The sequence below is a fragment of the Trifolium pratense genome, linkage group LG6 (genome assembly GCF_020283565.1).
Source record: "Trifolium pratense cultivar HEN17-A07 linkage group LG6, ARS_RC_1.1, whole genome shotgun sequence".
Taxonomy (NCBI): domain Eukaryota; kingdom Viridiplantae; phylum Streptophyta; class Magnoliopsida; order Fabales; family Fabaceae; genus Trifolium; species Trifolium pratense.
Genome location: NC_060064.1, coordinates 27,023,296 through 27,041,614, shown reverse-complemented (window position 1 = coordinate 27,041,614; position 18,319 = coordinate 27,023,296). Strand labels below are relative to the sequence as shown.

General features: G+C 35.3%; 3 protein-coding genes, 1 long non-coding RNA gene and 1 pseudogene across 4 annotated transcripts; all 5 read right to left on the bottom strand.

Moving 5' to 3' along the window:
• Positions 1-526: 526 nt before the first annotated feature.
• Positions 527-1,378, bottom strand: LOC123892017. Its single transcript, XM_045941872.1, has one exon. The coding sequence runs from the start codon at positions 1,376-1,378 to the stop codon at positions 527-529; it is 852 nt and encodes a 283-aa protein (XP_045797828.1).
• Positions 1,379-2,698: 1,320 nt separating this feature from the next.
• Positions 2,699-3,890, bottom strand: LOC123889976. Its single transcript, XR_006802680.1, has 2 exons — positions 3,779-3,890; positions 2,699-3,027 (listed from the first exon to the last, which is right to left on the bottom strand). It is a non-coding gene; the product is annotated as an uncharacterized LOC123889976 (long non-coding RNA).
• Positions 3,891-5,279: 1,389 nt separating this feature from the next.
• On the bottom strand, positions 5,280-7,464 carry LOC123889975 (probable mitochondrial-processing peptidase subunit beta, mitochondrial). Its single transcript, XM_045939509.1, has 3 exons — positions 7,273-7,464; positions 5,668-5,832; positions 5,280-5,483 (listed from the first exon to the last, which is right to left on the bottom strand). The coding sequence occupies exons 1-3, from the start codon at positions 7,447-7,449 to the stop codon at positions 5,295-5,297; spliced, it is 531 nt and encodes a 176-aa protein (XP_045795465.1). The 5' UTR covers positions 7,450-7,464; the 3' UTR covers positions 5,280-5,294.
• Positions 7,465-9,821: 2,357 nt separating this feature from the next.
• Positions 9,822-11,876, bottom strand: LOC123890639 (annotated as a pseudogene).
• A 333-nt stretch (positions 11,877-12,209) lies between these two features.
• On the bottom strand, positions 12,210-17,884 carry LOC123887996 (probable mitochondrial-processing peptidase subunit beta, mitochondrial). The gene is made up of 9 exons (XM_045936929.1): positions 16,975-17,884; positions 15,428-15,592; positions 15,106-15,243; positions 14,866-15,017; positions 14,665-14,773; positions 13,788-13,886; positions 13,028-13,093; positions 12,627-12,734; positions 12,210-12,538 (listed from the first exon to the last, which is right to left on the bottom strand). The coding sequence occupies exons 1-9, from the start codon at positions 17,650-17,652 to the stop codon at positions 12,452-12,454; spliced, it is 1,602 nt and encodes a 533-aa protein (XP_045792885.1). The 5' UTR covers positions 17,653-17,884; the 3' UTR covers positions 12,210-12,451.
• Positions 17,885-18,319: the final 435 nt, after the last annotated feature.

Genomic DNA, 18,319 nt, shown 5'->3' with positions numbered 1-18,319 from the left:
CTTAATCCTTTTTTAATTACATTTTTACTTAGATTTTCACATATTCTTGAGTTGTTTAAGTTTGTCATCTTTATGATTTATTTGTCTGGTATTGTTTGACTTCCTTTTTTTTTTTTCTCGTCTTAGTACGGTGCTTGTTCAGATTTGTAGATTTGTTTCGATCCACATGCAATACAAATTCAATGACTCTAGTGTCTTCAACGTTGCATATTCTTGGGCATGACTATTCCGAACAATTGTATTTCGTTATATCAATCGTAAGCTTCAAGATAAAATTGTTTTATGTTATTAACTCAGTTGTTGTGAACTTGATCGTAGATTCATTCTTTCTAATTTTTAACGATTTTGAATATGTAATAATTTTGATTAATGTAATATCTATCAATTTAAAAATATTGTTGTTTTTGTTGGTAAAAAAAAATTATTTTACCATCTTTCGCATTAAATCAAAACAAAAAATCACATCTCAAAAAACAAAACTATAACATATTTTTCTTATCAAAACAAATCAAAATTATAATTCCAATCATCTTGTACGAACAGCAACTGCTCCTCCCCGTCTAGTCTCCATAACCACATCATCAAAACCCAACAACCTACAACTAACACTGTTCACCGCCGTTACCCTCACCGGTTTTCCTTGAACTGAATTAGTGGTTCGTTCACACGGCGCAAACCACTTATTCTGCATAAACCGGTTTCTTCTCCACGGTGGAATCGAAACCTCTCTACTCCTAAAACACCTCTTTGCCGCATCACACAAAATCGAAACGCTGCGTTTCATCTCAATCTCTCCTCCGACGAAAACTCCGGGAATTGTGTTCAAAACCTCCGAGAATTGCCGTGTCGGTTTCGCAATTTCAAATTGAGCGCGAAATTCAATTTCAACAAAATACCGCCACGTGGCAGATCCTTTTCGTACCACGTCGATAAACTCGTGACTACCGGCAGTTACAGTTCCGTCGTAAGCCTCCCACGAAGTAACACAAACCGCCGCATCGTGTCCTTTCTCTCTCAAAAACGCCGCCACGCTTCGCCGGAAAATCGAAAAGTTTCTCTCTCTTAAAAACGCGAAGTTTTCTAAAGCCACATAAACGTGCTCGAGAAGCTTGTTTCTGTAATTGTCCGCATTGTTTGAGAACACAGCTTTTAACCTCTTCAACGTAGATGATTCTGATTCATCGACCGAGTCGACTCGGTCGGAGTCAAACTCATTAGCCACTGAGTCATTATTGACGTTAGTGTTTTCTTCGAGGAAGCTATGAACGAGATGAGAAAGGGAGAGGGAATCATCGTCGCCGGAATAATGAACTAGTGGAGCTCTTGAGTTATCGTGGAAGAGGTTAGTGATTTGTTTGTTTGTGGAGAAAATGGCCATGGATTTTGAGGTGAATTTGAAATGAGAGCAAAATTTTGAGTGTGGAGAGAGAGAATGGTGGTGATGGTGGTTTTGAAGGGATAGAAATGGAATAGTGGGAATGGAATATTCGTGGAAAAGTATTAACGGGTTTTTCATTCTTTCCACGTGTCTTCAATTTAATCCCAGATGCTTGGTATATCCGGGTCAAAAATGGATAAACCATTTGTAGTAATTTATTTATCCGGTCTTATATGCAAATATTTTTAAATTTTTAAGTTTATCGATATAACTGATGTATTTAATTTATATTATAAATTAGATACATCCGAATTCTTTCTTTTACTAAAGAAAGATACATAAGTTTTTACGCATTAAATTTGAAACCAAATACCAATATAAACCACAATGTTTCACCTATTCACAATCCTTATATAGGAACAAAAAATTACGTACCGGTACCCGGTAGTGTACCCGGTAGGTAATTGCGCAAGATGCACCGCATAAGACGCAAAGTTGCAAATGCCTTGGACACACAGCTTCAACTAGACATTACTTTCATGAGGAATGGGTTGATAATATTTTTTCGGTCAGTATACTGTTGAGGATACTTCTCTTATTTGAGTTAATTAGTTTGTTTTAATAATAGTGACACTAATGATTATTTACAAATTTCTCATGAATTTAAGCATGTCCTTACAAAATCAAGCTTTTACTATTAACATGAAACCTCTTGGACAAAATATTTTCAACCTGGAGTGAATCCAGTTACAAGACTAAAAATTGTTAGTGCGAGCTTCAGTTTATAGCTGAGGTTGCATTACACCATTCTTCAAACTGCAACGCTATGATCAAAGAAATGATCGAAAGAGGGGTGTATTAATTCTGCTGTTTAATTTTCCTCATAAAATTAAATGAATTTGACCAACCTGTCGCATCTTTCAGGCTGCAAGTAACCTCAAAAGCTGAAGTTAACATAGCAAGTGGAGTAGATTTGCTTAGATCAAAATAATCAAGCTATGAGCTATAAGATTTGAGTTTAACGAGTGCGAATAATTTTTTCATTTTGCGTTTTGGGTGAAGACTTAATAGGGTTCTTGAGAGATCAAGAATCAAGACCAGATGTATTTGAAAGTACAGCCTAGTAATATATGAGTTGGGATGTTAAAAGTATATTAAGAGATTATGGATTCCATTATGACAGTAACATCTCCACCCCTTAACAAAATTTCATCAAACTTAAGTATTCACCATGTATAGTTCTGCATGAAAACAAAACACAATAAACCTATTGATGGGGGAAAATAAAAATAAAATGTAATTCGAGAGAAACCAAGCAACTTTAAGGCAATGCAATACATTCTCAAACAAGAATTATGGCAGTATGAAATGATGCCATTTACACCATTGACGACAGCATATTTATTATTGCATAAATATTACAAAAACAGAGGCCTATAACAAATAAATGAAAATTTGACGGCCTAAGCAGCCATCCAGAGGCAATATAGGGAGTAAATTTTGGACAAAACATTATGCCAGACCTTCCATAAAGTTTAAATTAAGCAGAAAACTAAGATGAACTAATAACGGTTCCAGTAGGTTCTGCGTCTGAACCAGTTGTAATCAGGTAAACGTTGAATAGGTCCCATGGCAGCAATAGCAACATCCTGCAAGACCAGCAGCGGACCTAGGGGTGGGCTGAGGTGGGCCGCGGCCCACCCCCACCCCCAAAAAATAATTTTTTTTTATATGTAGGGTATTAATTTAAATGTATTATTAATGATTTTAAGTCACCCGGTATATATATGTACAAATATTAATATAAATATTAATTTAGAGTATATTATTGATGACTATAAGTAATTCGGTACACATATTAGTTCAAGTATTAGTGTAAATGTTAGTTCATAATTAATTGAATTTATAATAATAGATGAAATTAGCAGTTGAACTAGCGTATATAAATATGAAATGACATAAAAAATATGTTTAATTAATATTAAATTTTTAAAGTCCCATATTTTCACATTTGTTGCAATTTTAGTCCTATCTCAATATTTTTTTATTACTTTTTTGCTGTAAAATTAGCGAATTTTAATGGGAAAAAATTGTGAATTTTGGTCTCAAATTTGATATTTCATCTTTAGATTCAATGTTGGAGACAATAAATCACCTTTATAGCCAAAAATCACAATTTTTAGAGTAAAAATATAGTTTGTTGGTACCTAAATAGTAACATGTGAAAATAGAAGAGCGAAAAATTCAATTTGAAAATAGATTGACTATTTTTCGGCCCACCCACGATATTTTTTCTAGTTCCGCCACTGTGCAAGACAGACATGATATACCACAAGTGCTGAATAAGATTGGTGTGCCACAACTACTGAGTAAGATATATTTCAATTATTATTTTATTACCTTGTCTTAAATAAATCGGTTAGCAACACGTTTAATTGTACTGGCATCAACAGCGTCAATTCTTGCAAACAATTCAGCACATGGGATTCTTCGACCATATGTGAGTAGCTGAAATGTGCACAAATAAGTATGAAATATTAAATGGTATCAGAGCGTACATCCACAAATTAACAACCCTAATATCATATAAAAGTTTAATTGTCTAAGAGTTTCAGTTAAAATTTTATAAAAGATTAACCCTCACATTCTACGGTACTAGTCACTACAGTTTACATCTATATCCCTCATCTTTTGCATCATTGATTTCTTACATAAATGTTGACCGGTGTGCATGTCCCGACACTAGATGCTCTATTTCTGGTTATTGCATGTTTCCTAGAGACAACTTACTCTCATGGTCTTCTAAACATCAACCCACACTATCCTGATCAAGTGCTAAAGCTGAGTATCGAGGGGTTGCCAATGTTAATTAACTAGTCACTTCTTCATTATTGAGATATCATTTATTAAAAATCAGCCTAAAGTCATTGTGAAATAGTACAGAATGAGGTAACAAGCTTTCTTGCATGTCCCAATTTTCTTTATGTGTGGGATGTAATGTAAGGTCTATGGTACCTGACGGCCAATATCTTCAGCTACGGGGCTGGTTCCATCAATGTGAAGCAGAAGCAAAGATTTCAACTGTAAATAAAAACAGTTAAAAATGAATATATAGCAATAAGAGCAGGTACAAACTATGACATGAAAAATGGAATGGCAGTGGCAATGAGAGAATATGTTATGGCACATTCCCATTTTACACCTTTTTCGGATTCATCAACATATATCAATAAGCTATGAATCAGGTATAATTGTATATTAGGCTAAATCGAACAAACTATTAATCCAGTATCTTGAACTGAGAGTGATGATTATAAAAATTAACCTGCCAGGTCACAAACATAATCGCTAACCATGACCTAGTTGCTTATATTCAATTTAATTACCAACTCAAGTAAGTTCGATGCTGTTATACATATCCCTCATAAAGGTGAAATTTGAATGTGTCTACACATAAATTCATATCTCAAAGAAACTAGTAACTATCTCAAAGAATTAGATTGAGGGAGTAATGAATACAGGTTATATATAAGTTCATTGATGTACAATTACAGATATTGTAATATGCTAAACTAATCATGGGCATCATTGCAAAAAAATAAACTAATCACGAGCCAAAACAAATTTAACTCTGGTTTCATTTTGGACAATAAATACAGCCAAAGCTTCTTAATATAAAGCATAAGCAAAAATCCATTGTCAGGTTCATTTTGGACAAGTGGCATACCCTATATGTTTTCCACCTCTGGCTGTCTTGTGCCATGAACCCAGCATTGCTTGCATAATCATCAGAGCAATTGAATCTTGATCCTTCCAAGAAGCACCTTCAAAAGCTACTGCAAATTGTGCAAGGGGAATATCATCATCGAGCATTCGAACCTGTTTTCAGAACACGTAGGTGAACATAGTTAATAAATTAACTAACTATAACAACAGGTTCAAATGTGCTCAATATTAATATTCTTACCTCAGAACCAGTGAAAACTGCTGGTTCTTTTTCGACCAACTGAGATGCTGTGGAGGGATTAGTTGACAACTTAGTAAACAATTTTTTCACTTCCTCAACAAAAGCTTCATGCTTTACAGCTCCAGATGCAGCAATCACCTTGAAAAGCAGACACAAGCAGAAAACAGACATCAGGACAACTTCCAAATTTAGATATCAAAAGAAAATCTATATACTGAGTACAAGTTAGAAAAAGAATGTGCTTTCACAGTTATGGACTGCACACATCAGCAACAACACACATAACTGACATAAGACACAACTGCATCAACTATCTACATACCATCCTGGGAGCAGTGTAATGCTTCTGAATGTAGTCCTGCAAATGAGCTTTGGTGATTGTCTTGATGTTCTGAGCAGGTCCCAAAATGGTTCTGCCAAGGGGAGTGTACTGGAAAGCAGTTGCGTGTAGGTGGTCGAAGATCACTTCCTCGGTTTGACCCTCGACCTACAAAAGGAAAACGAATGAGAACCAAAGAAGAGAAACTAGGAAGCTGCATAAAAATTACAAAAATAACAAACACATTTTCAAACTAGAACTTAGCTTGGATGATGAGGATAGTTTTAGAGGAAAAGGAAAACAAAATAACAAATTTTCATTCAAAGTAAACTATTTAATTAATAATTTTTTAGAATGATAAGGAATAGAATATCATGAAACTCAAAGTCCTACTATAATCCCTATTTCGGGTCTCTGAATCCCTTTTCAAGGTTTCCCCTTGGTCCTCTCTACCTTTAACTATAGGAATAGGAATAGGAATAGGAATAGGAATAGGACTATACTTGTGAATTTTGAACTATTGTTTACACCAATGCTTCTCTAGTTATACATATGTTTTTCCAATTCCACATTCGACCAAACTCCAAGGACAATAATCCAAACCATCTATTCAACAAATATTAGCGGAGTAGGAGACAATCAAACCACTAACCTCCAATACTCCGACTTCTACACATCCAAATCATAAAAGGTACAAAAAATAATGAAAATGCATACTATTGTGCTCAAAAATTAACACATGGGAGCAACTTAAGTACTTAACCCACCCTAGGGCTCTGTTTGGTAAAGTTAAGCTATAAGCTAGCTTATAGCTGATAAGCTAGCTGATAGCTGAAAAGCTAGCTTATAGCTGATAGCTGAAAAGCTAGCTGATTGAAATTAAAGTGTTTGGTAAAATTAGCTTTTTAAATGATTGAAAAATATAAAAAGACATGAAAGGACATTTATATGTAGTGGGTAGTTTTTTTTAGTGGGTAGTTTTTTATTTTATAAAAAATAATAAAATTAAATTAAAGGTTAAAAATGGAAAAAACTGTAAAAAGCTATAAGCTATAAGCTCAAACGCTACTTGAAATAGCATCTCAAAAAAAGCTATAAGCTCGTGAAAAAAGCTTTTTACCAAACACTTTTATTTTTTTCAAACAAGCTTATAAGCTAGTCCAATAAGCTATAAGCTAGTTTATTGGACTTACCAAACACACCCTAGGTTTCTTAAAAACTGCACATGAATCCAGAAAAACACGTTGCTATGGAAAAATCAGATTTTTTACTGATGTGTACTACCAAATTGCTTTTGGGGTGGGAAAAGCTCCTTCCTCAATCCTCAATACAAACAACACATAATTAATTAAACCTATTAGGCATTGCATATCGAATTATATATGCAGAAGCCAGAGTTTCAACCCTGACACTCCACTTATGGGTGAAATTCTAGCCATTAGCCTACTTGACAAAAAAAAAAAAACATATAAGCTATTCTCATCAAATTCCCACCAAACACTCAAAAAAAAATCTTTATCAAACATGTTAAATTGAATCAAACAAACAAAAAAACACACAATTTAAATTCCATGTATTGAATTGAATACCAATAAAAGCCAACAATACCTCTTCCATTTCCCTAAGAATAACATCGCGTTCGCGACTAATCCGATTCTCATCAAATTTCGAATTCTGAAGAATATCAGCCAGAATATCAAGTGCATCAGGTACATCATTCTGCGAAACTTTAGCATAATAAGTAGTTTGTTCCCTCGAAGTATAAGCATTAAGATGTCCACTCATATTCTCAATCTCCTCTTCGAGATCTGGTACGTACCCTTAAAAATCATATGCTCCAAAAAATGAGCCGTTCCATTAGTCCAGGGGCGGTGCTACATATACACCAGAGGGTGCATATGCACACCCTGACTTCTTAGCAAATACACCTACTATCCTATTGAAAACTAGGCTTGCACACCCTGATCTTTTGCTTTTGCACCCTGCACCCACAGCCACAGTTTGACACGTTCGGTTTTTCTCATTTCATACTTGACTATTTGATTTAAGTGGCTGCATTACTTTCTGTGTCGGTAGTCCTATAATCCTATTCTATATTAATGTTTAAATTACAAAAATGATGACACTGGTATTTGAATGAATTTTAAGTCTTCAAACTTGTTTACTAAACTAATTAATCAATTAGACTAATAAATCATTGGTTTTTAATATGGAAAAAATGTTGTATAAGGGATCGTCTTCTAATCGTCGATAATGAATAAAAGAGAATTTTTTACCAAGGAAATGAAAGGTGTTAAAATATAATAGTTATAAATTTTAAAAATTTGCACCCCCTGAGCCAGGGTCCTGGCTCCGCCACTGCATTAGTCTCTTCCGTCTCAAATCCTGATCCAGCATCGATCCAAACACCAACCGTCGCCGTTCTGGAACTGAGACTAGATTCCGTGGCAACACGGAGTCCATTAGGGAGAGTAGTTACACGCGTTTCAGGAGCAGAGAGGATTTGTGTATGGTCACGGATTTCAGGTTTTGGTTAACCGTATTTGAGAAAACGTGGATCTGGATTTTCAAATCGTTGGAGTTTAGCTTTGACGGATTCAGCTAAACGATCGTATCATCATTGACGACTTCAAAGTTGCCATGATCTGCATAATAGCCTAAAGTTTAGTCCCTTCACATTTATTCAACTACTACTAATTACTATATATCAATGAAACAATGCACCAACATTAATATTCTAAAAGTTTATGTTTCATTTGGTCTTCCTTTTTAACATTCTTGTCATAGCTTAACTTGTAACACAAGCATAGCAGATTGCTTCCTACTACTAAGTTTATGTTTTCTTGAACCTGGACTTCTCTTCTTCCGCACAATATTCTAAACAAAATAACCACCACACCCCAATATGGATTGCTTCCACCACTTTGCATAGCATGTGGTAACATCTGCCTCAAAAATTCTTGCTGGAAAATACAATTTTTTTGTTAGAATGGACCTGCAGTAGTTTTTCCAAGCAATCGCATCAGTCTCATTGAACCTAGGCACACAACTTGGAACATCCTGAGCCTGCCTTGTCGAAAAATTGAAGGTCTGAGCTTAGCATGTGGCCTGTCATAGGCTTAATTTTTAAGCTTGAGTCTAGCCTTTTGAAAACCTGACGTGACCTATTAGTCTGTTTATGTGACTGATATATGAGGTTGAAACTACACTAACAAGGATGAAAAAATGATTGCGTTGACAAGTTTAGAGGGATGAAAAATAGTAGTAGCATGTTTTGAGGGATGCAGCTTAACAGAAACGTTCTTGCAGATGAAGGAAAAACAGAATGGGAATGTGACTGATAGTAGTTATGCAATTGTTCAAACTATTCTTCATCTTCTTTCTCTTCATCGTTCACCTTCAAACTTTCAATTCCTTCCATAGGCCAATTTCAATTTTAGTAATTCAATATTTGTCCTATTTTGAGTAGCTATATTTTTATGATCTGATACTACTTTCAGTATTTCAACTTGTACTACTTGTGATACGTTGTTTATCAACTTCAGTAGTTCAACAATAATTGAATATTTCTTGCATTTACATGGTTTCCTTTCAAAACAAATAAAAAATTTAGTGGCCCATCCGAATTATTTTTCCTGGCTCCACCACTGATAATTATAGCAAGCACATAGTTTGGTTGTCACAATTTTTTCTTCTATAATTTAGACAATTTTTGTTTGGAGCAGTGTGAATTTTTAATGCACACAACTTTTTCTTAATGGCTTAGAACAACATTTACTAATTAACGTTATTTGGACAATTACTAATCGCCTTATATATCCAATAAACTCAGAGCCACGTTCTATATAATATATTTAAGGATATCGACAAATAATAACTCTAAAAACCATGCATCGCACAGGTTAAACTCTAGTTAGAAATAAGAAAGATATTATTAAAAATACTAGAATTCAAATTCGAGATTTATTACTTCCGTGTCGTGTGTGTGAGTAGTTAAAAAAAAACTTTGAGGGCTTGCTGCATTACATAGCATTTGACACTTCCAATGCTCCAACTACTTTGAACAACTTCACATAAAACACACAACTTCTATTGCTAAACATATATGCTGCAGCAAAAGTAACAAGAAAAAAGATAATTCAACCCACATTGTTACAACTAGTATTAGAATATGTATTTGTTCAGTATATACTCTCTCAAATACCTGTAAATTCCAATTCTATCAGAAATTTGAAACCATATATAGTGCATAAGTTCGCATCTTAAACATCTAACAATCAAGTCTCAAATCTTAAACATATGAAAACCACAAGTCCAAAACATAAAATATTTAAAGCCGGATAATACATAATATGACGAACGCACCAACGTTCTGGATGATCCCTCATAATATCAACACTTTCATCTTTCATTGCCTCCTCAATAATCATCATCATCTTCACTTCCAATATCAGATCCATCATCACTTGTTCTTTCATTGTCACTTTCTTCAGGAACATCAAATTCATCTACAGGTGCAGCAACAGTATAATTGAACATAGGGTGTCATATAACATATATCATATATTCGTATCACATTGTTATTATGCTAAGTTAATTTAACTTTTTCATATATGTTATGCTTATAAGTTCCTTCATTTAACTTTATTATAAGCTTCCTCATTTAACAGTAATTTGACAACTATAATTTTAGCTGTATATGAAAAGGTTAAATTAAGGAGCTTCCAAAAGAAAATTGAATTCCAAATACAAATTTATCAACCTACCCAAGATGGCATTAGTTAGAAAAACTAGGTCAGTATTCAAGATCATTTCAATATTCATACTAGTCTTTCCATAAGTACAAGTTGAAAAGTTTATCCAATCTAATGCAAGAGAACATACCCGAGTTATGCAGCCCGAGGATCCACTTTGGAGGTGGCCAGAATAACTTGATGTAATCGGGATAATCAGACAAACGTGAAACCTGACCTTGATCCAAGTGAAAAATACGCATTCTAGAATGTATATCATTAAGACTCTTGAAGTTAGAATTCTTACTATATATGATACAGTTTCCATTTGCAACATGTAAATCTGAAGCTGAAGCAGAGAATGAACATTCTTCATCCACAAACAGAACCTGTCACCTAAAGTGGTCAACTTGACCCACTTCTTCTCTTTCTCATCAAGCCTGAATACATCAAACCTTATATCCTTATCATAAGCACTACTATCAATTCCATAACAATCCACTAACAACAAATCGCATTCACTCTCCACCAAGAATTTCACATTGCCACCAAATACCGGGTTGGCCAACAAGAGGACGTTAAAATTCTCTCGAATCATCAAAGTGCGACCGTTTTTGTCTGCCACACAAGGCTGCCCTTTGAAAAGGCATATGTTTCCCCACGAGAACCCGAGCATGGTGGGGATACTCCTCCAAGAATTGTCCTCGCATTGGAAAATCGTGGGCACGTCAAACCTGTCATATGTGAGAAGGGCAAGAGGTTGTCCCATCTCACACGTCGCAACAACGACCTTTCCAATATGAATTTTCGGGCCGTAGATGTAGAACATTTGTCCAATATCAATGACCGGGAGTTGATTGAAGTCGATAAGATGATGAACGAAATGGCAAGGAGCAAAAAACAAAGGATATCTTAGGCGAACGTCGAAGGGGTGCCATATTTGGGTTTTGCCGTATACATCTGGACCGATTCTGATCAACCAAGGGCGAAGAGTTTGTTGTTGGGTTATGGTTGCAGGTGGTTTGATGAGAAAGATGTTTTGTTTGAAGTGACGGCGATCATAGGGGTCTGGGAATTGCGGCATCTTCAAGGGAGAGTGGTTGTGATGGCAGTATGGGCCACAAGATTGCCGCCATGAATAATGTGGTTTCATGACAAAGGTATTTTGTTGTTTGGGGAGGCTGCGAATATATTCGATTTCGTCGGGAAAATGTGGAAGCTTGGAGGGTAAGTGGTTGTGATGGCAATTTGGGACGAAAGAAGATCGGCGCCATGACGAACAAACGGAACGAAAGCGAAGAAGGTAAAGTTCACTATTGAGTTTTTGGCATATTTGTTGCACAAGTTCGCTTGGAAGCTCAGACCAATCTGCCATTGATGCTAGTTCTGTGACGCAAATGGAGAATGGTGTCTTCCGGCGGTTATGTTAGCAAGTTCGCCGTTCACCGGCCTCAGTTTGCAGAGTGATGAAGGGTGTGTGTTTTAAGATGTGAGAGGCTTTGGAAGCTCATATATATAATTAAGAGTCCGTCACTTTGAAAATCTATTGAAGAAAATAGAAACATAGGAGATGGTGTTAGAAGAAAATAGAAAGGTCATGACATAGGTAAGATTAATAAAACAGTGTTGGCTTTATAATGCTTATGATTTTTCATATATCGAGAGTAGCAAAAAATTGGAAAACTATGTAAAAGCATTTATTAAGTACCAACCTTAAGCAAAAAATTGGAAAACTATGAAAACAAAACACAATACAAACCTATTGACGGGGGAAAATAAAAATAAAATGTAATTCGAGAGAAACCAAGCAACTTTAAGGCAATGCAATACATTCTCAAACAAGAATTATGGCAGTATGAAATGATGCCATTTACACCATTGATGACAGCATATTTATTATTGCATAAATATTACAAAAACAGAGGCCTATAACAAATAAATGAAAATTTGACGGCCTAAGCAGCCATCCAGAGGCAATATAGGGAGTAAATTTTGGACAAAACATTATGCCAGACCTTCCATAAAGTTTAAATTAAGCAGAAAACTAAGATGAACTAATAACGGTTCCAGTAGGTTCTGCGTCTGAACCAGTTGTAATCACGTAAATGTTGAATAGGTCCCATGGCAGCAATAGCAACATCCTGCAACACAGACATGATATACCACAAGTGCTGAATAAGATTGGTGTGCCACAACTACTAAGATATATTTCAATTATTATTTTATTACCTTGTCATAAATAAATCGGTTAGCAACACGTTTAATTGTACTGGCATCAACAGCGTCAATTCTTGCAAACAATTCAGCAAATGGGATTCTTCGACCATATGTGAGTAGCTGAAACGTGCACAAATAAGTATGAAATATTAAATGGTATCAGAGCGTACATCCACAAAGTAACAACGCTAATATCATATAAAAGTTTAATTGTCTAAGAGTTTCAGTTAATTAACTAGTCACTTCTTCATTATTGAGATATCATTTATTAAAAATCAGCCTAAAGTCATTGTGAAATACTAGTACAGAAGAATGAGGTAACAAGCTTTCTTGCATATCCCAATTTTCTTTATGTGTGGGATGTAATGTAAGGTCTATGGTAATTTCAAAAAAAAAAGTAAGGTCTATGGTACCTGACGTCCAATATCTTCAGCTACAGGGCTGGTTCCGTCAATGTGAAGCAGAAGCGAAGATTTTAACTGTAAATAAAAACATTTAAAAATGAATATATAGCAATAAGAGCAGGTACAAACTATGACATGAAAAATGGAATGACAGTGGCAACGAGAGAATATGTTATGGCACATTCCCATTTTACACCTTTTCCGGATTCATCAACATATATCAATAAGCTATGAATCAGGTATAATTGTAGGTATAATTGTATATTAGGTCAAATCGAACAAACTATTAATCCAGTATCTTGAACTGATTGTGATGATTATAAAAATTAAACTGCAAGGTCACAAACATAATCGCTAACCGTGACTTAGTTGCTTATATTCAATATAATTACCAACTCATGTAAGTTCAATGCTGTTATACATATCCCTCCTAAAGAAACACCACAAAGGTGAAATTTGAATGTGTCTACACATAAGTTCATATCTCAAAGAAACTAGTAACTATCTCAAAGAATTAGATTGACGGGGTAAAGAATACAGGTTATATATAAGTTCATCGAAGTACAATTACAGGTATTGTAATCTGCTAAACTAATCATGGGCATCATTGCAAAAAAACTAAACTAATCACGAGTCAAAACAAATTTAACTCTGGTTTCATTTTGGACAATGAATACAGCCAAAGCTTCTTAATATAAAGCATAAGCAAAAATCCGTTGTCACGTTCATTTAGCAAGACAGGAAATCATTACATCAAGTAGAAGCATACCTGATTACGAGCACGTGTAACATCATCCTCTGAAACCTGATAAGCCAACTTGGTTGTCTCATACATTATTGCATAGGATAAATCATCTAAGCAATCCGGCTGAAAGTACAAAATAATAAGGGGAAAATATATGATTAAAAAGGCAAATAAATAATCTAGCAGAGCTAGAGCATGCATACAACATTGTATCTTCAACACAACCTAAGAATAATGCTTTCACAACCATCAAACTATTAATTAATCCACCACATGTTGAAAAGAACGACACTATTTTAACCATTATATTTTCAAAATTAATGACAATAAAAGAAAAAGAAATTGAGCAAAATGGAATTCTATTCGGCTTAAATTGCATTGTAAGTCCTTATAATTTCATTGAATTTAAGTTTAATTGTGTTTAGTTTAAAAGTTTTTAAAGGAGCCCTTGTCTAGTTATACTTCTAAGAATTTTTAGCTCTAATCACAAACCAAATGTTGTTGACTTTAACTAAAATACACATACATCTAAAAGGTTGGATCATTATAGGTTATTTAACAATTTCAGTGAAGTTATCTTTCAGTAGATCATTATAGGTTATTTAAGTTTTCAAATAAATTTGTATATAATTTAACAAAATAAGGATTAGTTTAGGATTTTATTAAAAACTTCAATTAAAAATTTCAAAGATAAGGCCTATTGACAAATTTAATCAAACAGACCTAGAATATAATTTCACCATATATCTATGAAAAACTACAAGAGGGGAAAGATGTTCATTTGGTGGGAGCAGACAATCCATGATTTCTTCTCGTGTTTGCATAAAAGCTTAAGACATTAAGTACTAATGCGCTAAATAGTTTAGAAAATACTCCAGAAGAAAACTACATCAGGGCTTACCTTAGCAACAGCATAAACACCAAAAAGACCTGTGTCCTTGTAATTGGTGTTGAAAGCCATCATACTTTCTGCCACTTCATTGATGCCAACTCGTTGTGCTAGGTCAGAACTGTTCACAGTTAAAATTTAAATAATTAGGCATGTATCGTTAGGGGTATTTTACTTTGGGGGTTGTGGGAGGAAAGTTCTCAAGTTGCATACCCCATGTGTTTTCCACCTCCAGCTGTCTTGTTCCATGAACCCAGCATTGCTTGCATAACCATCAGAGCAATTGAATCTGGATCCTTCCAAGAAGCACCTTCAAAAGCTACTGCAAATTGTGCAAGGGGAATATCATCATCAAGAATTCGAACCTGTTTTCAAAACACGTAGGTGAACATAGTTAATAAATTAACTAACTATAACAACAGGTTCAAATGTGCTCAATATTAATATTCTTACCTCAGAACCAGTGAAAACTGCTGGTTCTTTTTCGACCAACTGAGATGCTGTGGAGGGATTAGTTGACAACTTAGTAAACAATTTTTTCACTTCCTCAACAAAAGCTTCATGCTTTACAGCTCCAGATGCAGCAATCACCTTGAAAAGCAGACACACGCAGAAAACAAACATCAGGCCAACTTCCAAATTTAGATATTAAAAGAAAATCTATATACTGGGTACAAGTTACAAAAATAATGTGCTTTCACAGTTATGGACTGCACACATCAGCAACAACACACATAACTGACATAAGACACAACCGCATCAACTATCTACATACCATCCTGGGAGCAGTGTAATGCGTCTGAATGTAGTCCTGCAAATGAGCTTTGGTGATTGTCTTGATGTTCTGAGCAGGTCCCAAAATGGTTCTGCCAAGGGGAGTGTACTGGAAAGCAGTTGCGTGTAGGTGGTCGAAGATCACTTCCTCGGTTTGACCCTCAACCTACAAAAGGAAAAAGAATGAGAACCAAAGAAGAGAAACTAGGAAGCTGCATAAAAATTACAAAAATAACAAACACATTTTCAAATTTTCAAAAATAACAAAAATAACAAATTTTCATTCAAAGTAAACTATTTAATTAATAATTTTTTAGAATGGTAAGGAATAGAATATCATGAAATTCAAAGTCCTACTTTAATCCCTATTTCAGGTCTCTGAATCCCTTTTCAAGTTTTTCCCTTGGTCCTCTCTACCTTTAACTATAGGAATAGGAATAGGACTATACTTGTGAATTTTGAACTATTGTTTACAACAATGCTTCTCTAATTATACATATGTTTTTCCAATTCCACATTCGACCAAACTCCAAGGACAATAATCTAAACCATCTATTCAACAAATATTAGTGGGGTAGGAGACGATCAAACCCCTACCCTCCAATACTCCAACTCCTACACATCCAAATCAAAAAATGTACAAAAAATAATGAAAATGCATACTATAGTACTAAACAATCAACACGTGAGAGCAACTTAATCCACCCTAGGTTTTTTAAACTGCACATGATTCCAGAAAAATGCATTGGTATGAAAAAATCAGATTTTTTTACGGATGTGTAAAAATTGATTTTGGGGTGGGAAAAGTTCCTTCCTCAATCCTCAATACACAAAACACATAATTAAACCTGTCAGCTATTTGATACTGCATTATATATGCAGGAGCCGGAGTTCCCACCCCATACACTCCACTTATTCACCTTAAGGGTGGAATTCTAGCCATTAAGCAACTTGACAAAAAAAAACCTGTCAGCTATTCTCATCAAATTCCCACCAAAAACTCAAAACAAAATCTTTATCAAACATGTTATTAAATTGAATCATACAAGCACAAAAACACACAATTGAATTGATGGGATAGGAGACGATCAAACCCCTACCATCCAATACCCCAACTCCTACACATCCATATCATAAAAGGTACAAAAAATAATGAAAATGCATACTATTGTGCTCAAAGATCAACACATGGGAGCAACTTAACCCACCCTAGGTTTCTTAAAAACTGCACATGAATCCAGTAAAACACGTTGGTATGGAAAAATCAGATTTTTTACGGATGTGTACTCCCAAATTGCTTTTGGGGTGAAAAAATCTCCACCAAACACATAACACATGACGATCCATAATTAAACCTATTAGCCAGAGTTTCAACCCCGACACTCCACTTATTCACCTTAAGTGTGAAATTCTAGCCAACAATTTAAATTCCCACCAAACACTCAAAACCAAATCTTTATCAAAAATATTTAATGAATCATACAAACACAAAAACAGACAATTTAAATTCCATGCATTGAATTGAATACCAATAAAAGCCAACAATACCTCTTCCATTTCCCTAAGAATAACATCACGTTCGCGACTAATCCGATTCTCATCAAATTTCGAATTCTGAAGAATATCAGCCAGAATATCAAGTGCTTTAGGTACATCATTCTGCGAAACTTTAGCATAATAAGTAGTCTGCTCCCTCGAAGTATAAGCATTAAGATGTCCACCCATATTCTCAATCTGCTCTTCGAGTTCTCTCGCGGTACGTCGATCAGTTCCCTTAAAAATCATATGCTCCAAAAAATGAGCCGTTCCATTAGTCTCTTCCGTCTCAAATCTCGATCCAGCATCGATCCAAACACCAACCGTCGCCGTTCTGGAACCGAGACTAGATTCCGTGGCAACACGGAGTCCATTAGGGAGAGTAGTTACACGCGTTTCAGGAGCGGAGAGGATTTGTGTATGGTCACGGATTTCGGGTTTCGGTGAACCGTATTTGAGAAAACGTGGATCTGGATTTTCTAATCGTTGGAGTTTAGCTTTAACGGATTCAGCTAAACGATCGTACATCATGACGTTGGGAGGTGGTGGGGAAGGTGGTGAGGAAGGTGGAGATCGGGTTACTGGTGCGGCGGCGGAGGTGGAAAAGGATGGGGATCGGATTGTGGAGAGGATGGGAGTCCGCCGCTGGGTGGAGCGGCGGACTAGGGTGAGGAGTTTGTTGATCGTCATGGTTAGGGTTTGGTTGTGAAGAAGGAATAATGAAAAGTTGTTGTGAAATCGATGAAATTTTGGGTATGTGTAAGTGAAAAAAAAAGAGAGACAAAGAAAGAGAAAAGAGTGATCAAATTTGTGGGGTGTGATTCGGAGTGTACAATCACACTATAGACTTTGTCAAAAATAATAAAAATACTACTGGAATAAATAGAGGTGGATATTTGATGGAGAAAATAACACCATGTTTTTTTCCAATTACATAGTACGTGGTATTTGATTTGATTTTTTTTTTATTTAATTTTTTGGTGAAAAAAATTAGAGTAAAGGGTCGTGTTTAGGGGTATACATGGATTGGATAAATTCGGTCAAATCGATCTAATCTAATCCAAAAAAGTGGAAAAATAATTCGGGTATCCCACTACCCAACTTAATCCAACCTGGAAATTAGTGAGTTTACCCAACCCGGCCCAATGTTATAACGAGTGGTTAATTTATTATACTCAATCAAGAGTACTTTATGTGGTTCGTGTTTTGGTTTTGGCCAAACCCAACTCAATTCGGCCCACATAAAACTCACTTGGGTTGGTGCATTGGTATTGGCTTGGGACTTGGGAGTGTGCTCCTCTTGAGGTCTAATGTTCAATTCTCTTTGGTGCCAATTTGGGTGGGCTAATTTAGCTTC